Here is a 25,920-nt window from a genome sequence, read left to right as displayed (position 1 = left end):
TACGATGTCGGTTTGAAAAAAGCCCAACAAAGTCTCATAAATAAAAACTTCTTCTCTTTGTTAATGGAAGGAAAAAAGTAAAAGTTCGGTAATGGCGAGCGAGAGACGAAGCAGCGGCGGAGGCACTGTTGCGATCTCTGTCAGAAGCATTACCGGCGAATCGACGACCGTTTACGTTTCCTCCGACGGGACAATCCAAGACCTTAAGATTGCCCTAAAATCCTCTTTCCCTCCCGCTTCTTTTTTTCCCAATTTCCATCTGTATTACAAGGTAATGCTTCTGATTACAAGTTTCGTTTTTTGTTTCTTCCCTTATCAGACCCTTCTTGGGAAATCTTAATGCTCGTTTGTATCGTTTACAATTTAGAATTTTTATCTTTTGTAGCAAAATAAATTGAGTCTGAAGAGTAGAGTTGCTGCTGTTGTTAACAATGACGGTGAGTTCGTGAGTTTGGTTCCCTATGTTAAGAAGGAACAACCACAGACTCCAAAACCCGATTTGTTAAAACCCTCATTGAGTGCTTCTGTGAGGATTCCGAAATATTCAACCTTGAAAGATGAAAACGGTAAAGCAGCTGAGAGCCATTGTGTTGGGGAGAAACGAAAACGGGATCAAGAAGCTTGTCCATATGGGTTCTTTGATGGTGCTTTGGAGTCTGATTGTAATGATGCATTTAAGGGTCAGAACACAGAGAAGCTTGCTGGGGTTTTGAAGTCTAGGAATTGCTTGACATCTCCAAGTTCTACAAAGTGCTTGATGTCATGGGATACAAGAACTAGCTCTTTGTGTTCTTGTCCAGATTGGGTGAAGTTGTCTATGGAGACATTCGCGTTTCTGAATCTTTTTTCGTCTCTTATTCAATCAATGGGAGAGAAGTTGTATATAACCCGCTTGAAGGAATCTCTTTTCCGGTTAGCAGTGTCTGGAGTTCGTGTTGGTATACAAGACGTTAAGAATCTCTCAGTTATATGCCCCAAGGTGATTTTTCTATATCTTTTTTCAAGTATACTTGCTTATTTTGTGGCTAAATGTTTTAATATGTAACCACAATGGTTGTTCGCAATGGTTGTTGTAGGTTGTAAAGGTTATCACTGATGACTTTGAAGCTGTGAACCATGAGAATGCTATAGTTATAGCTGATTATCCGGAGACAGATTATAAACCAGCTCGTAAGAAAACTCCACTTGCAAAGGTCTTTAGTGCCATGAAAAAACGGGAGACTTCCTTTAAGTCTGAATTGTGGGAGTCAATCAAATCACTACTGGTAAAGAATAGAGGTGAGTGTGGAATAGCTATTTCCTTGGAGGACATGCTTAAATTTGCCAGCGAAGGTAGAGCTTCTAGTGGAAACAAAGCTAGACAGGCTGGGAACGGCACTTCTTTCTCTGGTTCTCGTAAATCCCAGACTTTGTGTCATGACACAAATTCACTGCAACCATCGGAGATGGTCGAACATCTCAGGAATGGTATTGGATCTAATGGACAGGTAGTTCACGTTGAAGTTATCAATGCTAGAAGAGCTGCCTGCGTCGAAATGTTAGATGAGCTCTCAGAAACCACCAAGTCTGCCTTGAAACGAATTGGACTCAATAAATTTTACAGCCATCAGGCTGAAGCAATTTCATCAGCCTTGTCTGGGAAGAATGTTGTGGTTGCAACTATGACTTCCAGTGGAAAATCTCTCTGCTATAATGTGCCTGTCTTTGAGGAATTGTGTAAAGACACAGATTCTTGTGCCTTGTACTTATTTCCGACCAAGGTTACTCATTTTTTCTCTTTTTCTTTTGAGTTTTCTATGCTTAAGAGATCATACAACTTCTTAGAACTGCTATAATAGAAAGAGACTCTCTGTTTGTTTGAATAGGCCTTAGCTCAGGATCAATTAAGAGCATTGTCTGATTTGATTAAAGGACACGAAGCAAGCATAAACATGGGAGTGTACGATGGTGATACTCCTTATAAGGATAGAACATGGCTGAGGAGTAATGCTAGACTGGTAATGTCTTATTGTCATTTTCCCCCCCAATAGATTAGTGATTCATTCACTCAGTTTCATCTGAATTCCGAAGACATAATTCTCTAACTAACAAGTCTAACAGTATTGGAATTTATGCATGTAGCTGATCACAAATCCCGATATGTTACATATGTCAATTATGCCTCTCCATGGACAATTTAGCCGGATTTTATCTAACCTTAGGTAACACATCTTCCTATGAAGGTTTTATCTCCTCTCATTTTAAGTTTGAATAATATCAATGGAAGCATTGCAAGACATGAACTGGTGTAGAGAGGAACAAGCCCATATATCATTAATGATTTAAGTTCTAAGTTGATAATTTCAGGTATGTTGTGATCGATGAAGCCCATACTTACAAGGGACCATTTGGCTGCCACACAGCCCTTATATTGAGAAGACTTCGCCGCCTGTGCTCTCATGGTGCAATACTGATCCCATGGTTAAACCAATATAGCCTTCATTACGAATTTCGTCCATTTAGACTTTGAATTGATCAAACTTATCTACTTTTCAGTTTATGGTGCCAATCCTTCTTTCATATTTTGCACTGCAACTTCTGCTAATCCTCGACAACATTGCATGGTAGGCCTACATTACCAATCATCTGTATAAAATATTCGCCTCTCCAAATCTATCATTCTGGATCAAAACGTGATTTGCTATTGGTGTAGGAGCTTGCAAACCTATCTGAGCTCGAGCTGATAGAAAATGATGGAAGTCCTTCCTCTGAAAAGCTTTTTGTCCTGTGGAATCCATCAGTTCTTCCAACAAGTGTATAATTCAGTTTCCTTGATTTTTTTTTTTTGTAACCAATTTTAAAACTTTATTTACTCAATGTTTCCTTAATCTATTGTATCACAGAAACCTGAAGAAAGTTCGAAATTCGTGAGCAGTAGTGAAGCTGCTGCAGGTAAACCATATGGAGCTGCTGACGATACACCATCAAGGTAATTTTTTGAGTAATTGGCCTTGCTAACAAGAAATCAAAATGTATTGTCATCTATAGCTAACATTAGATATCATTTCATTTCTTTACAGCCCAGCTTCTGAAGTTTCACACCTCTTCGCAGAGATGGTTCAACATGGCCTACGTTGCATTGCTTTTTGTCCATCTCGCAAACTCTGTGAACTTGTTTTATGTTTGACGTAAGTCCTCTTGTTTACCGCTGATAGTAAAACAATTCACACTAGAGTATTTGATTGATGGAGTTTGACATCCGTTAAATATGCCGCAGACGTGAAATTCTAGAAAAGACTGCCCCTCATTTGGTTGAAGCCATATCCTCATATCGTGGAGGCTACATTGCTGAGGTACATTTTCTATTTTTATGTGTCTGTTCTTTGGTGTTGTTTGTAGATGAATTGCGTTTACCAGATCAATATTTTGCAGGACCGGAGGAAAATAGAGAGCGATTTATTTGGTGGAAAGCTTTGTGGTATTGCTGCAACAAACGCACTTGAGTTGGGGATTGATGTTGGTCACATCGATGTAACTCTTCATTTAGGTTTTCCCGGCAGTATTGCCAGGTAAATCAGTTTGATTGGTTCTTTTTATTTTCTCTTTTAGAACTTAAATTCCATAATGTGCAACTGATAACTTTTGAGTTTCAGTCTTTGGCAGCAAGCCGGGCGATCTGGAAGACGACAACGGCCTTCTCTTGCCGTATATGTTGCCTTTGCTGGTCCGCTTGACCAATACTTCATGAAGTTCCCGAACAAACTCTTTCGTAGCCCAATCGAGTGCTGCGTTATTGATTCTCAAAATGAGCAGGTTAGTAGTATACTGTTTGGATTCTTGTGCCAACTAACTCTAGCTGAGATTATACTGACTTGCTTTGATACTTTTCTTCTTGTAGGTCCTTGTGCAGCATTTGGCTTGTGCTGCTCTTGAGCATCCGTTGAGCTTGCAGTATGATGAACAACACTTTGGTTCTGGCATAAGCGACGCTCTTGGGTCACTCAGGAACAAAGGATACTTGACTTTTGACCCATCCCGTGATTCTGCTTCTAGAATATGGACCTATATTGGTCGAGAGGTAAATATTCGAGCTACTTTGAAAAATACAACCCAAAACCTAGTTTCCTTACCTAGCTCTAAATACCTTTGCTTGTTTTCTCAGAAAAAGCCTACGAAGAAAGTCTCTATCCGGGCCATAGAGACAGTAAGATACAGAGTCATGGAAAAGAAAAGTGAAGATCTTCTCGATGAAATCGAGGAAAGCAAAGCTTTTTTCCAGGTATATGAAGGAGCTGTTTATATGAACCAAGGAAGGACCTATCTGGTCACGAGTCTGGATATAAAAGAAAAGATTGCTTGGTGTGAATTAGCAGACGTGGATTACTACACCAGGACTCGGGATTACACTGATATCCATGTAACTGGTGGTAAAACTGTAAGTATAAACTTTGGTGTTTCTTGTTTGATAGTTCTGAATCTTTGCGAAAAAATCATTACTAAGTTCATGTTTCAGGCTTACGTATTAAAGGCTCTTAAGAACCAACTTAATAGGACAACAGCACAAAGTAATGCATGTAGAGTGACAACAAAGTGGTTTGGATTTCTTCGTATCCGAAGAAAAAACGATGAAGTAATTGATGATGTTGAGCTTTCACTCCCAAGTTATTCTTACCAATCACAGGTTTGTCTTCAACCTGCAGCCTCACACACACATACTCTTACTGTTTACATTGTGATTTTTAAGACTGATTTATGGATAATATAAATAGGCTGTTTGGATTCAAGTCCCTGAGTCAGTAAAATCAGAAGTTGAGGGGAATAAGTTATCATTCCGTGCTGGTTTACATGCCGCTTGTCATGCTCTTCTCCACGTTGTTCCACTATTTGTGCGTTGCAACTATTCAGACTTAGCTCCAGAATGTCCAAATCCGCAAGAGCAACGCTATTTCCCATCAAGAATCTTACTATATGATCGTCATCGTGGAGGAACTGGCATCTCCGCCAAGGTAAATTGTGAAAGCAAAAAAATCTCAAAGATTTATTTGTTGAATTGAATGATAAGTAACTCTTGAACATTTCTGCTCTGCAGATCCGTCCAATGTTCACTGAGCTTCTCGAAGCGGCTCTTGATCTCTTAAAGTCTTGCCGCTGCTCAGCTGAAACAGGTTGCCCAAGTTGCGTTCAGAATTATGGTTGCCAAGGGTACAATGAGCTCATACATAAGGAAGCAGCCATCCTGATCATACAGGTAACATTTGGTTTCTTTCTCACTTTTTTCTATATACTACCAAAACATATTAAAATATATGAACATGAAGCCTGATCCTTGTTGTCTAATAATATTGCGTATAGGGAGTTTTGAAGTCGGAGAAATCATATTTCGAAGACCAAGATGAATCATCATGAGAGAAGTCTCAAGGCTCTTGTTGAAACAGTCGGAGAGTTTACACTTTACAGTAGCTGATTTTTTTTTTTTAAAGAAATTCATTTACATAGATTTTGATAGGCAAAACTGCTAATTGCAGAGGATTTAGTGACTAGTTTAACAACAACACGATAAAGAAAAAAAAACTTGATTTTTTGTTGGGAGTAATACTGTAAGTGTAATTTATATTAATAAACAAATGTTTAAGACAAGAGTACTGTATTATGAATTCATTTTACTTAAACATCTGAAAGAATCTTGTGAACTAAAGCAAGTTTTGGGAAAGTGAGCCAACGTGTTTTTATTTTAAGTTATCCGGCGGGCGATGGTTGGGTGGGCGATAGCTCTACACGGCGGAGCTGGAGACATCCCGATCGATCTCCCCGAAGAGCGACGTATCCCTCGTGAGATCGCCCTCCGTCACTGCCTCGATCTTGGCGTCTCCGCCCTCAAATCCGGCAAGCCTCCCTTAGACGTCGCCGAACTCGTCGTACGCCTCTCTCTCTCTCTCTCTCTCTCGATGTATTATTTTTTATGCACATATGGCAGCTGGTCGGATCCTTGTGTTTACACTATAGTTTAGACTATAGTCGATGAGGAAACGGAGAATTCGTAGTGATCATCAGTCAGTAGACTAGTCCCAAAATGAATACGATCACCATTTCTGAAATAATCAATTTTTTAAGTATGCGTTTGAGATTCGTCAAGTCTCTCTCATTATACTCCTCAAGGCTTGATAATTTCTGAGTTACTCTTTGTCTTTTACATTTTTGTTTTTATGGATGATTTGATTGATCATTATTTCTGAAGGTTCGTGAACTTGAAAATCACCCGGACTTCAATGCTGGTAAAGGTTCTGTCTTAACTACTCAAGGCACTGTTGAAATGGAAGCTTCCATAATGGAAGGTAAAACTAAAAGATGTGGAGCTGTCTCTGGCCTGACCACTGTCGTTAATCCCATCTCTTTAGCTCGCCTCGTCATGGAGAAAACCCCTCATATATATCTTGCATTCGATGCTGCTGAAGCTTTCGCTAGAGCTCATGTCAGTTAGTGTACATATAGCTATTTGACTTGTTTTGATAGTTAAACTCATAGTCCATTGTAAAGCTTTCTCTGAACTTTGGTTTTTCTAGGGAGTTGAGACGGTCGATTCTAGCCATTTCATAACTCCTGAAAACGTTGCAAGGCTGAAGCAGGCCAAAGAATTCAATCGAGTCCAGGTACTATGTTTATTTTCTTAGAAACCAAGTTCTTGAGGCTTGTCTTCATGTGATACTAAACAAAACTTTGAATTCCTTTATAACAGTTGGATTACACAGCCCCTACTCCTCCGAAAGAACTTGAAAATTGTGGCGACAGCCAAATCGGAACAGTCGGATGTGTAGCCGTAGACAGTGCTGGGAATCTAGCTTCGGCTACATCAACGGGCGGTTATGTCAACAAGATGGTTGGCAGAATTGGGGATACGCCAGTCATTGGCGCAGGAACTTACGCTAACCACCTTTGTGCCGTCTCAGCTACAGGTAAAGGAGAAGAGATCATCCGTGGAACCGTGGCTAGAGACGTGGCTGCACTCATGGATTATAAAGGCTTGTCTTTGACCGAGGCAGCAGCTTATGTTGTTGACCAATCCGTTCCTAGAGGAAGCTGTGGACTCGTTGCTGTCTCTGCTAAAGGTGAAGTCACAATGCCGTTTAACACTACTGGTATGTTCAGGGCTTGTGCTACTGAAGATGGTTACTCTGAGATCGCAATCTGGCCAAACAACTGAAACCACTAACCTTGCTTGCAGTCTTTAGAATCGGTTTGAATCGTAAGTCGGATCAGTAAAGTTAAAACAAAAGGGTTAAGATGCAAATTAATAAAACCATCATTGTTTCTTTGTTATGGGTTCTCTTTAGGCTTTCATGTTCACTATAATACAATAAGGAGTTTGTATCACCAAAATGGGTTTATGCTAATATGACCGGAAGAAGGTTTTTACATCGGAATCTTGGATTCTGTTTATACAATATTCAGCGCCGGCGGATTAAGGAAGATCGTCAGATTGGACAAATCTTGCAAATGTACCGCAAGACTAACAATAACGTAGCGTTTGAACTTCCGCGGCCAAATCTTGAGCAGTTGGATTAGCGCACCAAATCTTGCAAATGTACCGCAAGACTAACAATAACGTAGAGACGAAGATACCTAAGGCAAATTCTTTAGAAACCAATCCCACGAAGCAAACAAGACTGAGTATTCCTGCAGAACGGCTCATATGACCAGAGACTGATTTGATAGTGACGTTCTCTTCAAGCACTTCAATGACTCGGAAGAACACATACGAAACAGAGGAGACTCCAAAGTAAACCGGGGACAGATTAGTTTTCTCAAGTGATCCCATGGCTAATCCAATCTGGACAAACACCATGGCTCCTCCAAGAGCCGCCAAGATGACAAGATTTAACTTCTCTGAGCTGCAGCTTGAATCTAGGGATGAAGGGTTTAAGGTTTCGTGGCTCTTAAGGTATTTCACGAGATACCAGAAACTAACGAGAGCGGTAAGAGAAGCCAATCCGATTGCGAACTCCACGGACACAATTGCTACGAGGCATGCTAGAGCAGATAATCCAAGCATGTGGCTGATCCAATCGGCGAAACGTTTGACCACCACGTCGTCTTCGAATTCAGCGACGATCACGAGGAGAACGTAAGCGACAGAGCAGAGGCCGAAGTAATGTGGTTGGAACCAAGTCGCTTTTGTTCCCATCGAAAACGCCACCTGGTCGTATCCCATGGCCAGCATCATAATCGCTAGAGTCAAGTTATGGAGCTTCTCAGATCTTTCACTAGCCATTTCTTTGTTTCTTTTTCTTCTTGAAAGTTGAAGATTAGTAAGAGCTCTAAGAGATGAGGCGGCTTATATATATACATGTATAGGTGAAAGCAAAAATCAGAAACGGTTATAACTAACTAACTAACTTTTGCATTAATTTGATTCATCAATTTGATTATTTATTTTTGTATCAGAAATTTCCATTAAGCAGAATTTTGAACGTTTGGATGCTCTCTGAGTTTGCTTAGGCGTAGCAATGATAAAAAAAAAAGAAGATGGTTTTACTTCTGGACCTTCTGGTGGGAAACCGAAATGCTTCAACTAGCTAGAGAAGCTTTGATGAAAATCTCAAAGAAATCAACAAGGTAAGAAACAAAAAGAAAGAAACTAACATAAAAGAAACTGGTGAGGTGGGGATGAGTTAACTTTACAAACTGAATGAACGAAAGAGAAGAGAAAAACGGAACCGATCGCCACAAAGAAGAAGGTATTGCAATCCATAGAAGGACTTGGTGAGAAACGGTGTGGACCAAAAGCATGAGGATGGCAACATTACCGAACAAGTGGCTCATGCGTCCTAACACGGCTGTGAAAGGATGCGACACGGAAGCATACCCTATCACGCCAGTAATGTATTGAAAAATCACCATGCCGATAACACTATATATCTCCCCAAACGTGGGGGTAATTTGGTAGTAAAGGCCAGAACAAGCAAGTCTCGACGGTGACAATGAGCAAGTGCATCGTTACCACGTAGATTAGAGAATTTGTCCACCCTAATGTTAGCGTTAGGAATTTCAGGTAGGATTTGATCGTCGTCATCGAAGCCTTTACCGCTCATGATTTACTTTTATTAGTGTTAGTTGTATGGTGGTTTGTAAGTGAAATTTAGTATTTAATTTGTTAAAGGTTCTATTTGGGCCTCATTGGCCCGTGGACTATAATGTGGCCCTTATTCAAGAAGTAGCGTGTAAACAACGCCCAATACACGTCATAATAGTTTTGATTGGCTAATGGTTCACCGCCTCACCTTCCTCGTGACCGACTCGTCGTCTCGTCCTCATCCTCTTCTTCGATATAAACTTATATAAAACCCGACGACCTCTTTTATCTCTTTCACAATTCAGCTCCCAATCTCGAAAACCTAATAATCATCTATCATTCTCCTAATCTCTCACTCGTGATCAAGGTAAAAATTCTGAATCTCTAATACGATTACTTGTTTCTTCCTATCGCAATTGAGTCTCTGTTTTTCGAATTTTGTTCGGTTTGAGTTTCACCGATAGATTAGGGTTCGTGTTTTTTTCCGCAGATCGAATTATTTGTCTTTGAATTTGATTCGATTTTCTTAAAGAAATTGAGTTTTGTATCGATTGATAACTTGTTAATTCTATCTAGGTTTGGTACATTAGTGATCTGGGTATTTATCAATCTTTGTTTGTGAATTACAGATGCAGATCTTCGTTAAGACCCTCACCGGAAAGACAATCACCCTCGAGGTGGAAAGCTCTGACACAATCGACAACGTCAAAGCCAAGATCCAGGATAAGGAGGGTATTCCACCGGACCAGCAGAGGTTGATCTTTGCCGGTAAGCAGCTTGAAGATGGCCGTACCTTGGCTGACTACAACATCCAGAAGGAGTCTACGCTTCATCTCGTTCTCAGGCTCCGTGGTGGTATGCAAATCTTCGTTAAGACTCTCACTGGAAAGACCATCACTTTGGAGGTGGAGAGCTCTGACACCATCGACAACGTTAAAGCCAAGATCCAGGATAAAGAGGGTATCCCACCGGACCAGCAGAGGTTGATCTTTGCGGGAAAGCAACTTGAAGATGGCAGGACATTGGCTGATTACAACATCCAGAAGGAGTCTACACTTCACTTGGTGCTAAGGCTTCGTGGAGGTATGCAGATTTTTGTGAAGACTCTCACAGGCAAGACCATCACACTGGAGGTTGAGAGCTCCGACACTATTGATAACGTGAAGGCTAAGATCCAGGACAAGGAAGGTATCCCTCCGGACCAGCAGCGTCTCATCTTCGCTGGAAAGCAGCTTGAGGATGGTCGCACATTGGCTGACTACAACATCCAGAAGGAGTCGACCCTTCACTTGGTCCTCCGTCTCCGTGGTGGTTTCTAGACTCTGTTATGGTTACGCAAAAGTTTCTTTTAAAACTTGTGTATTTTGGGGGCTTTACCAGCACCCAAATAAATAATTGATGAACTATGTTTGCGGCTTTTTTTATTTCTCTTCTTTCTTTCTGAAGGCAAATCGAATGAATGGAATTATATCCTTCCAAGTAAAACTCCGATTGTTTCCTCAAGTCAGCTTGTGTTTGTAAGCACCGAATGTCCTCGGTAAAAGTATTTAGCTTCTAGTTCCGAATGATGGTTTGAACGTGTTAATGAGTTAGGTGAATAGTTTGTGGTTAATAAAAGGTGCCCCATTTAGAATAGGATATGCATATATACATATGCTCCCAGCAAGGACAGCACATGATTATGCGAAAACAGCAAAGCAACTTCTAGGTTTGAATGAAAGTTTAATTGATGATCACCAGTGTATGTGAAAGTAAATTCAGCCTTGATCTGAACCAACTGTTACTGTATTACTTTCCCATTGACAATAGTAATGATACTATCATCTATAAGTGGCTTATTTTCATGAGTATCTGAAAAGTCAACGAAAGATGGATGACAATGTTTTGTATTACCTTTTTTTTTCTTTTCCTGCCATGTAAATGCAAACACACAAAACATAAAAACAGAAATAGTCAATTATGAAACTTATCCACGTTAAATTGCACAATGAAAAGAGAAAATTGGTTTGTTTGATCCCAGTTAAAAGAATATAGAATTTTGTTGTTTTTATGTTTCCTGGTAAAAAAAAAACACACACACATCATAAACAAAACACTCTCTCACTCGAAGCCGTGCAAAGGATTGATATAATTTGCTTTTTTTCTTTGTACATTCTCTGGATTTCCTCAAGCACTCTTATTTTTCCAAGGCTTGAGAACACCAACAACGATCACTGCAACCACAATAAGGAGGATGATAATAGCAATACACATCCACTTCCTTGAGTTCTTCTGTAAGCTCTTTGCTCTTTGAAGAGCCGTGTTTCCTGATTGCACGTGATCTACTGCACTTGACACCTAGATTTGCCAAAAAGTATCATTCATCATTGTTTACTTATTGCACTGCCTTCATGTATCAACTTAAAAGGACTATATACACTGTAATTTTGAAACCTTCTAATTTTCATATCAACAGCACTCATAAATACCAAATTACCTGAGACTCTATGTTGTCAAGCATTTCTCCTTGTGCATCAACCAAAACCGCCATATCCAAGAAAATCTGCAGAAAAAGGGATCCTGTTAGATCTGTCTTTACGCGAATGACTCCATACAATTTGAGTTCTCAGCCAAACAAAAAGAGTTTGATTAACAGATTGCATCAAACTCGGTATAAGAAGAGATTGTGAGGAATCCAACATACTTGTTGTAAGTCAAGAAGTTTCTTTTCCAAGTCTCTGACAGCATCATGACGTTCTTGGATTTCCGCCAAGGTGTCCATTACCTGGGAAAGATTAAATGTTTGGATTATTACTAAACATTTGACATATAATAAAGTGTCACCATGTCCAAAGCACTTGCTTCTCAATTAGAATGGAAATGCTCGAACCTGTCCTCTTCCTTGCTCCTGAATCGCTTTCTGGAAGATCTGTTCGCTGTTTCCAGTTTCAATCATTTCATCAATAGTCTGAAAAACAAGAAACGGTAAGGCATGCGTTTTGTTCAAACTTCTGAGACCATAATGAAACCAAGAGGCTACTTTACTTACATCTTCATCTGCCCGCTCCCCAGTTACTAATTCAAGGCAAAACACACAAAAATAAAAAGTGAGAAGAAACGTAGAAGGGAATAACAAATGCAATCAGATAACATCATCGCACATACCTGTATAGATACGCCTATCGACAACATCACGATACTCTTGTTGAATATTCGCTCGTAGAACCTAAAACAAGTCGCATGTTAGTTTTAAAAATAACAGTTTCCATATAATTTTGAAAAGTTATATTTTTCTTCCTACCTGAAACTCAGCCATCTTGTCTTTCAACTTCTTCTTTAAGGAACTGTTGCAGAGAATGAAAGCATATAAAAGGTCATACCAAAGAATATTTACAGCATCCCTATGCCAAGTTCTACAACATTTAAATGAATAACAGCTGAACTTCTTCTTTATCTTATTGAAAAAGAAGAATGCTTACAGTGTAGTTGCTGTTCTTGATCGATCCACACCAGATCCTTTCCCACATCCAGGTTTTTGTCTATTTGCCAAGTTCTACAACATTTGAATGAGTATCAACATTCAAATATATAAATTCAAGAGTTGTAAAAGTAGAAGATAAAGATCCAGTGACCCTACCTCTCTGTCCAACTCCTCAAGTTTCCCCTTTATGAAACGGGCAATACTTCCAACTTCATCAACGTCCTTTTCCATCTTCTTCTTTATTGCTGTCCATTACATAAGGAGCAACACACAAAAACTATATGTTAAGTTTAAGGTCTACCATTAACACTAACCCAAACGCTTAAGCTTCAAGCACATAAAGCCAAGAATTGTGTCTAAGTTAGGATCCATCAGTTATCGTCTACGATTTTTTTTTCTGTCTTTTAAGAAATATAAACTGTCTAACTCGAATTCTCAGACATGTATGTATGGTTAATTTAAACAAATCCTTGTATTTAGTTCCAGTGCCTAAGCTAAAGTTCATTATATCAAAAAATTTAAATCTGCTAGAGCAACAACCCTTTATAATCTCCAAGTTCCGAGTAATATGCATTGACAAAAAGATGTACAGAATAAACAAATATACCCTTCATGGCAGGAGCCTTGGTCACAGCCTTTGACTCTTCATGGGCAGCCTATAGGGTTTAACAACAACAACCACATCAGTAAAATTGAACAGTCAAAACTAAGATATATAACTTAGCACAAAAAATAACACAGAGCAACTGACAAGTGAAAGCCAACAATCATAGCAGAGAAAAATAAATAAGTGAAAGGTAAGAAAAGTCATTGGTATGTACCTGAAGTTTCTTTAGAAGCTTATCTAGCTTATCATACTGTTTATCAATATCTTGAACCTAAGAAGACAAAGAGGAAACCACTTAGGTAAAGCAATTTGATAGAGTAATATAGCAGCACTCATATATATATAAAAAAGAATACCTTTTTGAAGAAATCTTCTAAACCTTGATCTCCACCTTGTTGTTCTCCTAGTTCAACATCCCCTTCTCTAGAAGATTGACCTCTGGGTAGCTCAAACGAACCCTACAAAAAAAAAAAAAAAAAAGACATATATAACCCCATTATAGCTCAATCTAGATTTCAATGAACAGATAGAATCATTACAAGTCCCAGCTCCTCCCAAAGTTTATCAGATTCTTGCTCGAATTGAAACTAAGATTGGTCAAACTCAAAACCCATACGAATTTCAATAGAAAAATTCATAATTTATTCAATGAGCAATGTAAGATGATGGAAACATCAAGAACTACCAATTTTGGAAACCAATCCACATTATATGATCAAACCCTAAATTTTATACACAAAACACCGTTGCATAATAAAATCTCACCTTAAGAAGATCGTTCATCGTTACGGATAGAAGAGACTATGGTTTCGATTCACACCAAGAACGAAGAAGAACCACGACTTGGGATGGTGAGAAAGCGATATGAAGACAACGTGGCTTTAGCGACTATGTCTGATCTTCCGAAGAACTGAGTGTGAAGACAAGATTCGAGAGACGAGAAAGTAAAGAGGAGAAACGGATCTGTGGCTCAAGCAAGCACTCACGGTGATGTGAATTTGAGAAAAAGAGAGAGAAATTAGTAGTAGTAGTAGTAAATCTAGGGATTTTTAATTCGTCCAAACCGATTGGTTCACCTAACTAAAACCGAGAATCGAATACGATTTACAGACAGTTTAACACATGTAAACCGAAACAAAATCTAGACCGGTTCGGTTTTGGTAGCGTAAAAAATGAAATTTTCCGACATATGCCGTCCTTGTCCAGCTAAAGACAACTTTCCTTTCGGTGTCCGGAAAGAAATAAAAGAAAAGGGTAGTTACGTCATTTACGTTAGTAAAGAATATATATCATATGCGACGCATGTGCACTGACGACGATTACACCTAAAGGAATGTGAGCAGTCGATTTGGAATATCCCATCCGAATCGACGGCGGATATTCTTTAATTAATTTTAATAGTCAAGAAAATGTAAGCGACAGCAATAAACAAAACGGGGGTGTAGCTCATATGGTAGAGCGCTCGCTTCGCATGCGAGAGGCACGGGGTTCGATTCCCCGCACCTCCATTTTTATTTTTGTTTTTTGAAAACAATAATTGGATAAATTAATTGTTGTCCTTTTCTTAATTCATTTATTTTTGTTGGCCAATATTTACACGTGTTTCGACATCCTGTCATGAAACATCCCGTCCAATATGCTAATTTAATCTTTTTTTTTTTTTTAATCCTATCTCTGACCTAAACATTGTACATTAGAACAAAAAATAAAAAGTAATAATAAAAAAACTACTTCCTTTGTATTAGAATAGATAATGTTTTAGAAATTTATCTTGTATCACACAAAGATTGATTTTCTATATTTTTTTATTAATTAATGCTATGAAATTGTAGATTTCAAGATTCATTAATTGAGAATTAAATTTTTTAATAAACTACCATTGGTTAATAGTTATGAGAAATATGTTATTATATATAAAAACACATTTATGACTAAACATTAATTGTTTTTTTAATCTATGTGAAAAACTTAAAAAAAATAATCATTTCTGATACAGAAGGAATAATAAGTATAGTCTGGATTATTTTCTTGTTTTTGGTTTTTTAAAATGAAAAATGGAACTTATTTATAAGTTGACACAAGAGTCCTTTTGTATTAGAATAAATAATGTTTTAGAAATTTATCTTTTATCACAAAGATTGATTTTCTGTATTTTTTATTAATTAATACTATGAAATTGTAGATTTCAAGATTCATTAATTGAGAATTTAAAATTTTAATGAACTACCATTGGTTAATAGTTATGAGAAATGTGTTATTATATATTTTTTTTTTGGTCAACATGTTATTATATATAAAAACACATTTATGAATTATGACTAAGCATTAATTGTTTTCTTAATCTATGTGAAAAACTTAAAAAATAATCATTTCTGATAGAGAGGAAGTAATAAGTATAGTCTGAATTATTTTCTTGTTTTTGGTTTTTTAAGATGAAAAATGGAACTTATTTATAAGTTGACACAAGAATTCTTTTGTTTATGGTGGAACACGTACGATTGGGTCTTTAGACTAGCCAGCTCAAATACTGAAGGAGCCCCGATGGTATATAATCGCATCAATTATAAATGTGTTTTTGCTTTTTTCTCATAGCAAATATATTTATTTTTGTTTCATAAAAAAAATATAAGGTAGAATATACTAGTTTACAAGTTAAGGTAAAATGGATGTCAATTCACAAAGTCTTCCAGATCACCTAACCAAGTACTAGTGAGTGAGTGAGTGCATTTTCTACATACTGTGTGTATATATGTATTACTGGTTTTTAATCTACAAAACGTAGGTAAAAAGCCGAAAGTTTAAATTACAGTTATATGTAAATTCTATATATTGTTGGTTTCATTATGATATTTTTGGATTGGGATGCGAAATTGTGAATTAAGATAAAGACACTTATTAGCCAACAGAAACGAGAAGACAGGTAGGTTGGATATATAAGAGGGAAAACAAAAAAGGGAGAAAAACAAAAAAGAACTTGCATGCCTAAGTAAGTGAGGAATTGTGAAAATGAAAGTAAGTACTTTTTATTTTCTCTTTAATATACATCTTGCTCCTCTTACAAGTTTGAACTTAGAGTTTGAAGCATGCCGGTGAGGAAAGCAAAGTTTGTAGTCGCATACATGGACCATTTAAATAATTTGACATAAGATTCTACAAGAAAAAGGTATTGTAGTCTCTCAAGCATGTCCAAGAAACACAATCCAAGTTATTTTCCTATATATAATTAAAACATATTTGTAGATCATCACTAGATCACAAGACTTGAAAACAATTCAACAACGGCAACCGAAAGAGTTAATAATACGCAGCTATATATATATATATATAATTGCTCAGATACAAATGCGTCGCTGATCTATTTTATTGACCTATTTAACATCAGCCATTAACTAATCTAATCTATTGTTCATGTGATTATTGATAATGTGATAATGTTTATTAATTTGATTAATCATGAACAACTGCTTCGAATTATTGGCATACAGTGCATATACAGCAGCATAAGCTAATTAATTCCGGCGAATTAGTAGCAAACCTTCAATAGTCAATCATTTTACTAGCTCGTTGTCGGTAAAAAAATAAAAATATTAAACGCAAAGAAGAATCCAAAGGAAAGTTTATAATGTCACATATATAGCATGGTTTTATATGTGTGAGAGAAAATTAAGGGGGGTTATTGGTTTAGGATTTAGAAAGAATTTGAATGATTTTAAAAGTTATGTAAAATATGTTGTTATTCAATCAAGACTTTTTAAAACTCTTTAAAAGTTTGGTGTTATTGGTTGTGGATTTGTAAAAAGTTATCTAAAATCTTGATAAATCTAGTGTTATTGGATTAAGAGTTTTATAAAGTCATTAAAAGTTTTATGTTATTCAATTAAAACAAAAGAATCATGGATTGTTAATGAATTCAAATTTTGTGTTATTGGTTTAGGATTTTATAATATTTCCTTCATAACAAAAGTCATGAAAACTCTTTCATCAAATAGAAAGATTTTGAAAGATTTTATGAAATATTTTACAAGATTAGGAAACACAAATCAGCAAGATTTAAAATAACTTCCTAAACAATCTCTTATAGAATCCTTCGTTTTTACTTTCTAATTTTCTATGATTTAAAAAATCAGCAAGATTTTTAAAAACACAAAGTCATTAAAACTCTTTCTAAATCCTAAACCAATACCTCCCCTAAATGGAAAAGAGAAAGAGGAGACAAAAGAGAAAAGAAGAAAGAGCAATTAGTTAAAAAAAGAAGATATATGGGGATCAGTGCTTGACTTGACTGCAAATTCAGTTGCTGTCTTCACTGCCTCGTCTTCTTCTCATTGTCCTTCTCTCATTCTCCAATCCCAAGACTTACAACAACAAAAAAAAGTCATATACTGTATTTACTTGTACAATATTTATATATACTACATCAAATTAATCATTGATTTCGATAAATTGTGAAGATACATAGTACATTTTCACCGTCGTAAATCCTTGGAAGAGACCTTTCGGCCGGCAGATTTGGTTTCAGAGAATTATTGTATATATATGTTAACTTGTAAGAAAACAAGACTAAAATACATTGGTTCGATTGGATTTTATTTATATGCTAAGCTACTCATGACACCCGACATACACATCAAATTACATGCATTGATTAAGGATTTCTAATCTGATCAACATATATATATATATAATATATGATGTCTCATGTATATTTTGTATATACTGATATACACATGCATGTGGTTGTAGACATGTGAACAAGCTAGGGTTTGGCATGCAATGAAGCCAATGTGTTATAGGCACTACAAACAAACATATCTCTAACTTATATTCATTCTCGCTACAAGAAATATAATTATCATTTAAATAATCCAAAAATGTATGTACATATTCCAAATATTACCAAAAGTACGAAATTTACACGCATGTGACGACTACTAAATTCAACAAATAACCATTAAACCATAGTAAAATTGTATCTATGTATATGTAGTAATAAATGTCATTCATGACTACAAATCATCAGCTTATGTAAGAGTCTAGAGACTATAAGGGCTGAAATTACTCCACACGATCCGTTTGGTTGGACGAGTTCGAGTTTTCGCTAAAGAGTTGAAGTTGACCACCACCGATAAACGAAGGGTACCTTGGAAATAGAGAACTCACTGTTTCCACAGCCGGCGGATTGAGATTACTATTATTGGAAAAGGCGACAGTAACATTACCAGATTGGTCCAATAGAGACTGTTGGAGATGCCCAAGGTTGTAGTGATAAGAGCTGCTAGACGAAGTAGTAGTAGTAGTAGGGAAATAAACCTTGTTGCTTTGGATTGAATTCGAGACATCGTGATGATGATCGATGTCGAACCCATCAAGATTACTGTCTTGATCGAATTTAACCCATTTCATCTTCTCAAGATCCAAGTTTTCTCGGTTGGAGCAGCTTCCAAGATCGAAACTTTCGAAGACCCCAGGAAAAGATTCTCCTAAGCCATTGAGATTAGGGTTAATGACTTGATGAAGCCCAGGTGGGAATTGCAAAGGAGGAAGCAAATCGACGTCGTTTTTGGCAGCTTCTAATAGCCAATCAATGACTTTGCTAGGCTGACTCAGCCCTAGTCGTTCTTGAAGGTCGTAAACCTGAATTGCTGTCATCACCGACAACCTTATCCTCCTGTCTCGGATACCACGAACTGTAAACACTTTACTGTGTCGGTCTTTGCCTCCGAATGTTCTTGAGACTCGTACGATCCTCGGATTGTTCCATCGTGACCTCGACAAGGACAAAGAACTCGGTTGGTTATGATCTTCAACTTCTTGTTTAAATCTGATCATGTCCTCTCTCGAAGGGTTCAATCTCATGTCCATAATTGATTATATAATTATACTTTACGGATCTGAAAACAAAAAACAGAAGAAACGATAATATTGTAATCACAATTTGTTAAATTTACGAAATATTTGTAGGTTTTAGGAAGCATGAAAAACATCTTTAATTAATATGGAAAATAATAATGCTATTGGCAGATTACTAATTAAACTTGACAGTGAAATAATAGAATTGAGGTGATTCAAAATTAAATAATAGAATTGAGGTGATACAAATCTTACACAGAGAGAAACCGATCGATAAGCTTGATAAAAGTCGTTGTGTTTAGACAGATCGAGCTAGTTTCTTCGTCAAGTACCTAGAACACTTATAATTTGGTTTCTCTCGTTATATAAAACACACAAAAAAAAAACTAAAAGTGAATAATATATGACCGAGGCTGAGCAAGGAATGATACCCCCCGTATTTACAGTATATATATACTCCAATCACTAGGGTTTTAGTTGGGTACAGTATGAAAGGAATTTATACACAAAGATTGAAAAAGGAGCATTTTATGTAGTGCATAGACTATAGACACTCTTATCCACATGTCTTTTTTTTTTTTTGTTTCTTTTTCTTTTTTTGATGGAAAGAAAGATGTTATGGTTTCACCCACACATACACTAATGATAGATATCAAATTTTTAAAAAATATATAATCAAAATGTATATACATGTATATATCTACTTTCTTTTTCTTGACGTCACTTTTATCTAATTATTCAGAGACTGCAACTTCGTATTTATTTATGTCTTAAATATATATTTGACTCCGTTCCATAGAAAACACTTTTATAAGATAATTACATTTTCATTACATAGTATCTCACCCTTTTTTACATATATTTCAAATCGAAACTGTAGTTCGAAGTTACTAAGAACCAACTCATACATTAGGAACTAATTAAAGAAGAAAGTCAATTATATAGTACGTAAATCAGTAAATGCTGAGCCCCAAAACTAGTAGAAATTAGGATTTTTTTACCTTTTTGATTTTCTTCCTGAGATAATACCAATTTTAGTTCTACACGCGCGGATACGCATGCTTATGTTGTACATTTTATTAGTAGGCATTTAGATTGATAGCGAGTATATATAGTTGGTCTTAGATGGAGGATGGACCAAGGTTCAACACTCAAGACTCAAGACTCAAGACTCAAGAGTACGTGTTTTTTTTGCAGTATGTATAATTCCCACTTTTTAATTCTACCATAATGCTAATTAAATTTCACTGTACCCTAGCCAATAACTGTTTTGCTTTTCTCCTATATACAGTATAAACGCTTTTATCGGATCACACGCTTTACGAAAAATTATTAGCTGCATATAAAAAGGTGTAAAAACAGATCTCTGCGTATATGTATCAGTGACTGATGAGAAGTTTCTCTAGTTGGGACCTAAAGATCAGCTGATCTAAGTTTAATGACGATGGTGGGACTTCAGTTTCAAATTTTGTTAATTTTGAGTGCGTTGGATTCTGCGATATTCATGAATATATATGAAAATAGTTTTGGACCTCTTAATTATTCCTAGAAATTTGTGTGTCTGAACGATTCCAATTTCAATTATTTCATACTACTAGTGATAGTGTCAAAGATGAACCATTTTTTCAGTTAATACAATTGAACTGGATTATAAAATAGTGGTTTAATTAGCTGAACCCAATGATTACGAACTGATTTTTCTTGACTAATTAAAACCACAAACCAATTTCAAGTAAACCGTTCTATTCTTCTACCATATTCTCTGAGACCGGTAAAGAAACTTCTTCTTATCAGAGTTTGGTCACGCCGATGTGTCCCCATTTAGACCAAAAGTTGGAATACGTGCATATGATGACGTATGCATGTCACCTAGACACAGAGAGACACACAGACATTTTTGGACCCAAAATTGCTAAACACTCTACTCCTTTTCTTTTAATCCTGAGCCGTCGTTCTCGGTCTGTACAGCAGTAAATGCAAAAGGCTCATGCCGAGAGAGAGAGAGAGACAGTGACACGTCCTTGCCATAGACAGAAGCAAAAGAGGTGAAGGAACAGTAGTTTGGGGTAAAATTCATGGAGAACATAGAGATTGCCAGTTTGGTAGCATAATGGCTTGTCACAGTTTCTGCTGCTTCTTCTTCTTCTCTGAGTCACTGCTGCAGAGAAAAAAGGGTCCACAAGAACACAGAGACTATTAACTCTTTTTCTCTTTGTGTTACATTATCAACCGTTTCTAAATCACTCAAACTTCAAACAATCACGGGTTCATCATAAACATAGGGAATACGACTGAACAACAATCTGGTTATTCTGAAGGAGAATGAAGTGTTTTGTAGTTCATAAAGCTACTAGAAATCTTATTACACAAAAGCAAACAAGGGAGAGATTTTTTGTCGGTAAAGAAATATCAAACGCAGTCTTTCGCCCATCACGAGATTACAAGAGAAAGACAAGATGAAAGAACCCTCTGCAAAAAAAAATACAAACACATTCAGTCAGGATAAATGGGAAAAAAACAAAGCAAAGTGGATACAACATGAACATCTCAAGTACTAAACTGTTTCAGCAAGTATTAAACTGTAGGCTGAAGCACAAAAAGGGATACATTATCTTAACTAATTAGGACTCAGCAGCTAGCTGATTCAATAGGTTCTCCATAACTCTAATATTAACTTGTTTGCCTAACTTCCTATTTCTTCATACTACTTCAAAAGTATATCAGCATTATCACAACAAAACTAATTCCGCATTACAAAATTCATCTAATCAAAAGACCAAAATGACAAACTCATACTCTCTGGGATACTACAACATCAGTGAGAAGTTGAGAAAACCTACATCAAACATCATGTGAAGGACACAATGCACTATACCAACAAAAAACCATTAGTTCCAACTCAATGCTAACTCTAAAATCTATTTCAACAAATTGTGCAGGACCTAATTGAACAACACCAAAATCTTCCTCACACGAACCATTTACTATCCCATTTGCTTATGACCACACGAAACTAAATCTAATAATTAGCTCAATCCTTGAATAATGAATTGAATACGAACAAACACATTTGATAATCTTATTGATCCCTTAGCTCTCATGCGGCAAAATCACCTGTTTATTTGACGTAGCCTCCGCCACGCGTGTTCAAATCCTCTTCGACTGTGGTAGTCAGGTAAACATTAGGGAAGTCGGAGACGTCGAACGTCTTCTTCTCGTTCATCATCTGAACCACGTTGTCCTTCTTCAATAGGTATCGCCGGATCTGTGGGCGGTTTCGGCGCTGATCTCGGCCGTGGTATACGATGTTGTATACAGTTTCGGGATCCGAGGTAGGCACGATGGCCTCTTCATCAGTCGTTGCGGGGCATCGGAGACGATACTCGGTGGCCTTGGGAACAGCTTCGAGGTATTCAGGGTGAGCGCAAGGCCCGGTGATTTGCCATGGCTTCTTGATGAATCGTCTCAGGTTTTGCACAAGCGAGGAAGCCGCCGTCGCCGCTGATTTCGCCATTGATGAGAGAGAGAGAGAGAGAGCTTTACCTTTGGAGAAATACAGATTTGGGCAAACAATATGAAAACAATTGACTCCGAAATTAAACCGGTCACAGATAATGGATTGGTTAGACATTTAACCGAGATTTTTTAATTTCTCAAACACTTAACCGAGATTTAATCTCCCTGGTTTAGATTCTGCGATTGATGTACCCATGGCTCTGCAAAACTTGATTCCTCTGCTATATAGCTTCTCCTACTATCAAATTGTTTGATCAAATCGCCTTTGAGCCTACTGAGAAAGCTTTCACCCTTATTTAATGGTGAAACTTGTTGAAATTGCAACAAAGGTAAGTGTAATTAAGTTTCCTAGAATAAGACTTGGTGGACAAGGAAAATACTCATTTTATTTAATGGAGGGCATTATTACCAGCGTTTCTTTTCTTCTTATCTCCACCAAAAATACACTATGAGATCTCTGCTTCTCTCCAGGCTTTGTCTTAGGAGGCAATCACCTCCACTTGTAAATGTAAGCTTCTCTCCCCGTACGTAAATTGTTTTGTATTGCTTTCTTCTTCTTCTGCTCATGTCTGATGATATTACTCTGCACTCTCTAGAGACACCACCTCGGTGGTGTTCGATTCTTGTCGGAGACCCCTCTGTGTCACATCGTCGGGGCCGAACATTGTGGATCTACTTCCAGAGATGGGGATGTCGGTAAACTCGTCATTTGCAATTTCAGTGCTTCTCCTTGTGGTTTGAAGGATTTTGTAAATAATATGCATAAGGATTTTATTGCTCCTGGTGTTGGGAAAGAGGTTTTGAAGAAGACTGTGCCAATGGATTTGTTGAAATCAACGGGAACAATAGGAGCATCTCATGGGTGGGTGGCTACTTTGAGAGACGGCGTTGTGTGTCTCCAAGATGACCTAAACCCGAGTGCTTCTGATTCAGACCCGAAGCGAATCTCACTACCTCCTTTTGTAACTCTGCCTCATTGCCAATGGCCATGTCCTCCTCTTCTCCTGAGGACGATGATTGCATCGTGGCCGTCAAGTTCCTGGGACCTCAGCTCAGCTTATTTAGGCCTGCTCGAAAAGACAGCTCGGAGTGGGTCAACATCAGAGTCGAAGATCCAGACTTCTTCTCCTCCCGAGTCATGTATTCAAGCAGAGACAAGATGTTCTGCATGCTGGGTTCTGGATGCTCACGTTTAGGATATTGGGATATTGAAGAAAAACACATAGCGTGCGACTTGTATTTTCCATACTTACACGAGTTTCTGCAGACAGAGTGGGACCGGATGCTTCCATATTGCAGGACCGAACACTTGGTGGACTCACCCACAGGTGTAACTTTTTTGGTTAGGTGGTACACAAGACGCTTCTCACTCGGGATCGTACATTCAGAGCGTTTCTTTGTGTTCGATATATCCCGGAGATGCGAGGATGATGATTCGACTTATCATGATGCGGCTATCTTGACTTTTGATATTGGAGATCTCTGTATTTTTCTCTCCCACAAAGGTGAACCTTTCTGTGTCAAGGCTAGCTTGCATGGCCTATCTCCAAACTTCATCTATTTCCTGGGCACCCATAACTACGGAAAATTCAATATTTGGGATAATACCATGGTTCGTGATTATCAAATGGTTCAGAGATCTGCCATTTACCCAGCCCCTTACTTCATCCCACCTCAATCCTAATTCCGTTTTAATGTTATCTTGATGTCTTAGTTTATTCTATAATGGAAATTGAATCTCTCTTGCTAAAATTTATCTACTTTCTTTGGAAAAACAGCCACTATAATAAAAATTGTTATGTGCATGGTGGAGTGAGTACTTTTGAGCATCACAATTCAGTTTTTATCACACACACACACACACACACACTTTAAGGAATCTGAATACTACATACCAACTTAAGCTTGAGAACTCGGAAGTGTTGGAGCGGGTGGGTGGGTAAGTAAACTCCACCAGATCATGTACACATCTCTAGATGGTCAAGAAAGAAAGACGAAAGTGTCTGCATGGTATGGAATCTGCAATTGAAGCGAACAACCAGAGTAGTATTAAAATGACAGAAAAGGATTAATTACTGTTTAGATCTTTTGACTACATTTTTGCATAGAACTGAGTTCAGAATAACAAAAGCTTACGTTTGAGACGTTGGAACACAAAGAGATTTGTCAGGCTGAGGCAAGAGAACCTTAGTAGACACTCGGATTGATAACAAACAGCCTCGACATTCGCCTTTTGTGATCATCTCATTGTCATTCCTCCTTCTAATGCTCTGATAAGCACATGAGTAGCACGTGAGAGGAGCTAAAGAGAAGACTGAGAACAATGTAGAGTATAAATAGAGATAGAATAGTATTGTAAACACTATCCTGCGTGATCAGAATTGTGTGAGTTTGTTAGAGACTGCGTTCTCTGTTCTTAGAAGATGAGTTTGGAGATCCATGCTTGTCGATTAGGGTTTGAGTTTGTAACTAGGATTGAGAGAGATAAGAAAGAAGAGATCACATCTTCATTCTTATCATGCTCATGGTAGGAGATACACTTTGAACGACACCAATAACATCTGGAAATGAAATAACATTGAAGTCACTAAATATATCATCATAAACCAAAAACTTTAACAAGAAGAAACAGGAAACAGCTCTTACCGATAAGGTCTTTCTGATTTACGTATGCACCCAACTCATCAATGGGCACAAAAGTGAACTATATTGTCAGGGGTAAACATTTCTTCGTTGCCAGCTATAGCTTCTTCAACCTCTGATTTCTCATTTAGAGTCGTCTCATAATCATTCTGAACCGTGTTAAACTGCTTATTAGCAAAGCTTAAGAGATCCCCTGGATATATAGTAGTAAACCTTTCCCATCTCAAATCTGTCACAAAACTACTTCTTCTGCAGCTGCGTTAAACATGGTTGCCTGAATCTGTGTTCCCTGGATTTCCATAAACAAAGAATATCAATATAACAACATAGACATTAAAAAGGTTACTGTAGTGGTCTCTAATGTTCAGGTACCTTAAAAAGAAGGAGCATTGATGAGAAATCCATGAAACACCTGCGGATCGTTTAGATAAACTCCTCACACTAAGCAAAATTGATAGTGAAAATCTATCTCCACACTGGCATATGCGGATCGTCTTACAGCCAAATCTTCAAGAAGCGGACAAATAGTTTAGGAAACTTTTGAACAGATTCGTGCAAACAAAACCCAAAGCGAAAGAGTGAGTCATGTTTATTTATGTTCTCTTTTGATAAGCTAAGTTCTGAATGGCTTAGTAGGGAGACAAAAAGCCACAAACTTGCGCCAAAAGGTGAGCACTTTACAGATTCAAGGAATCGAAAGAGACAGTATATGCATTCAGATTTCATCCTTGTTGGAATAAAACACCAATAAAACTATTCAAACTACATCATAAAAAACGTTTTTGAAGATTTTTAGAT

General features: G+C 37.4%; 7 protein-coding genes, 1 non-coding gene and 1 pseudogene across 10 annotated transcripts; 5 read left to right on the top strand and 4 right to left on the bottom strand.

Moving 5' to 3' along the window:
- Window positions 1-74: 74 nt before the first annotated feature.
- On the top strand, window positions 75-5,616 carry LOC104769012 (uncharacterized). 2 transcript variants are annotated; one of them, XR_015592914.1, is made up of 20 exons: window positions 75-271; window positions 386-979; window positions 1,077-1,760; window positions 1,866-1,997; window positions 2,122-2,201; window positions 2,347-2,441; window positions 2,536-2,603; window positions 2,693-2,794; window positions 2,883-2,968; window positions 3,060-3,167; window positions 3,257-3,332; window positions 3,412-3,548; window positions 3,633-3,792; window positions 3,878-4,057; window positions 4,142-4,258; window positions 4,353-4,414; window positions 4,493-4,660; window positions 4,749-4,985; window positions 5,069-5,227; window positions 5,332-5,616. XR_015592914.1 is itself a non-coding variant. In XM_010493127.2 (19 exons), the coding sequence occupies exons 1-19, from the start codon at window positions 92-94 to the stop codon at window positions 5,383-5,385; spliced, it is 3,573 nt and encodes a 1,190-aa protein (XP_010491429.2). In that variant the 5' UTR covers window positions 75-91; the 3' UTR covers window positions 5,386-5,616. The 2 variants fall into 2 exon arrangements, 1 of the variants encoding a protein (XP_010491429.2); XM_010493127.2 differs by having other exon boundaries at window positions 4,142-4,414.
- LOC104769013 (isoaspartyl peptidase/L-asparaginase 1) lies at window positions 5,565-7,397 on the top strand. Its single transcript, XM_010493128.3, has 4 exons — window positions 5,565-5,894; window positions 6,215-6,448; window positions 6,540-6,626; window positions 6,713-7,397. Exons 1-4 carry the CDS (start codon window positions 5,730-5,732, stop codon window positions 7,175-7,177), a joined length of 951 nt encoding a protein of 316 aa, XP_010491430.1. The 5' UTR covers window positions 5,565-5,729; the 3' UTR covers window positions 7,178-7,397.
- An 86-nt stretch (window positions 7,398-7,483) lies between these two features.
- LOC104769014 (uncharacterized) lies at window positions 7,484-9,065 on the bottom strand. The gene is given in 4 exon segments (XM_010493130.2): window positions 7,484-8,170; window positions 8,809-8,889; window positions 8,891-9,028; window positions 9,030-9,065. Coding segments are annotated over 4 exon segments (942 nt in total).
- A 116-nt stretch (window positions 9,066-9,181) lies between these two features.
- LOC104769011 (polyubiquitin 11) lies at window positions 9,182-10,531 on the top strand. Its single transcript, XM_010493126.3, has 2 exons — window positions 9,182-9,413; window positions 9,676-10,531. Exon 2 carries the CDS (start codon window positions 9,676-9,678, stop codon window positions 10,363-10,365), a length of 690 nt encoding a protein of 229 aa, XP_010491428.1. The 5' UTR covers window positions 9,182-9,413; the 3' UTR covers window positions 10,366-10,531.
- A 472-nt stretch (window positions 10,532-11,003) lies between these two features.
- LOC104772164 (syntaxin-132) lies at window positions 11,004-14,317 on the bottom strand. Its single transcript, XM_010496809.3, has 13 exons — window positions 13,879-14,317; window positions 13,470-13,571; window positions 13,328-13,384; window positions 13,114-13,162; window positions 12,663-12,751; window positions 12,505-12,578; window positions 12,327-12,369; window positions 12,191-12,251; window positions 12,075-12,100; window positions 11,916-11,993; window positions 11,730-11,810; window positions 11,523-11,588; window positions 11,004-11,383 (listed from the first exon to the last, which is right to left on the bottom strand). Exons 1-13 carry the CDS (start codon window positions 13,894-13,896, stop codon window positions 11,213-11,215), a joined length of 915 nt encoding a protein of 304 aa, XP_010495111.2. The 5' UTR covers window positions 13,897-14,317; the 3' UTR covers window positions 11,004-11,212.
- Window positions 14,318-14,548: 231 nt separating this feature from the next.
- Window positions 14,549-14,621, top strand: TRNAA-CGC (transfer RNA alanine (anticodon CGC)). The gene has a single exon. It is a non-coding gene; the product is annotated as a tRNA-Ala (tRNA).
- Window positions 14,622-17,948: 3,327 nt separating this feature from the next.
- On the bottom strand, window positions 17,949-19,453 carry LOC104769010 (transcription factor TCP17). The gene is made up of 2 exons (XM_010493125.3): window positions 19,219-19,453; window positions 17,949-19,004 (listed from the first exon to the last, which is right to left on the bottom strand). Exon 2 carries the CDS (start codon window positions 18,973-18,975, stop codon window positions 18,169-18,171), a length of 807 nt encoding a protein of 268 aa, XP_010491427.2. The 5' UTR covers window positions 18,976-19,004; window positions 19,219-19,453; the 3' UTR covers window positions 17,949-18,168.
- Window positions 19,454-21,213: 1,760 nt separating this feature from the next.
- LOC104769009 (uncharacterized) lies at window positions 21,214-23,106 on the bottom strand. Of its 2 annotated transcripts, XM_010493124.3 has the most exons (3): window positions 22,889-23,106; window positions 22,078-22,787; window positions 21,214-21,432 (listed from the first exon to the last, which is right to left on the bottom strand). In XM_010493124.3, exon 2 carries the CDS (start codon window positions 22,592-22,594, stop codon window positions 22,082-22,084), a length of 513 nt encoding a protein of 170 aa, XP_010491426.3. In that variant the 5' UTR covers window positions 22,595-22,787; window positions 22,889-23,106; the 3' UTR covers window positions 21,214-21,432; window positions 22,078-22,081. The 2 variants fall into 2 exon arrangements, with proteins under 2 accessions (XP_010491426.3, XP_087361185.1); XM_087505059.1 differs by having other exon boundaries at window positions 22,078-23,106.
- Window positions 22,779-24,230, top strand: LOC147918425 (uncharacterized; annotated as a pseudogene).
- Window positions 24,231-25,920: the final 1,690 nt, after the last annotated feature.

The sequence above is a fragment of the Camelina sativa genome, chromosome 20, assembly GCF_030686135.1.
Source record: "Camelina sativa cultivar CO46 ecotype springtype chromosome 20, ASM3068613v1".
Taxonomy (NCBI): domain Eukaryota; kingdom Viridiplantae; phylum Streptophyta; class Magnoliopsida; order Brassicales; family Brassicaceae; genus Camelina; species Camelina sativa.
This window is presented reverse-complemented; position numbering and strand designations above follow the sequence as displayed.

What these genes read in the sequence shown, in the direction of transcription:
- LOC104769012 (XM_010493127.2), top strand. Translation starts at nt 92, where the DNA reads ATGGCGAGCGAGAGACGAAGCAGCGGCGGAGGCACTGTTGCGATCTCT. An exon ending in TCTCAGTTATATGCCCCAAG is followed by an intron (nt 980 to 1,076) that starts GTGATTTTTCTA and finishes TGGTTGTTGTAG; the next exon opens with GTTGTAAAGGTTATCACTGA. An exon ending in TGTACTTATTTCCGACCAAG is followed by an intron (nt 1,761 to 1,865) that starts GTTACTCATTTT and finishes TTGTTTGAATAG; the next exon opens with GCCTTAGCTCAGGATCAATT.
- LOC104769013 (XM_010493128.3), top strand. Translation starts at nt 5,730, where the DNA reads ATGGTTGGGTGGGCGATAGCTCTACACGGCGGAGCTGGAGACATCCCG. An exon ending in TAGACGTCGCCGAACTCGTC is followed by an intron (nt 5,895 to 6,214) that starts GTACGCCTCTCT and finishes TTATTTCTGAAG; the next exon opens with GTTCGTGAACTTGAAAATCA. An exon ending in AAGAATTCAATCGAGTCCAG is followed by an intron (nt 6,627 to 6,712) that starts GTACTATGTTTA and finishes CCTTTATAACAG; the next exon opens with TTGGATTACACAGCCCCTAC.
- LOC104769011 (XM_010493126.3), top strand. Translation starts at nt 9,676, where the DNA reads ATGCAGATCTTCGTTAAGACCCTCACCGGAAAGACAATCACCCTCGAG.
- LOC104772164 (XM_010496809.3), bottom strand. An exon ending in TTGAGGAGTTGGACAGAGAG is followed by an intron (nt 12,579 to 12,662) that starts GTAGGGTCACTG and finishes CAAATGTTGTAG; the next exon opens with AACTTGGCAAATAGACAAAA. An exon ending in GGGAGCGGGCAGATGAAGAT is followed by an intron (nt 11,994 to 12,074) that starts GTAAGTAAAGTA and finishes CTTGTTTTTCAG; the next exon opens with ACTATTGATGAAATGATTGA.
- LOC104769010 (XM_010493125.3), bottom strand. Translation starts at nt 18,975, where the DNA reads ATGGACATGAGATTGAACCCTTCGAGAGAGGACATGATCAGATTTAAA.
- LOC104769009 (XM_087505059.1), bottom strand. Translation starts at nt 22,594, where the DNA reads ATGTCTAACCAATCCATTATCTGTGACCGGTTTAATTTCGGAGTCAAT.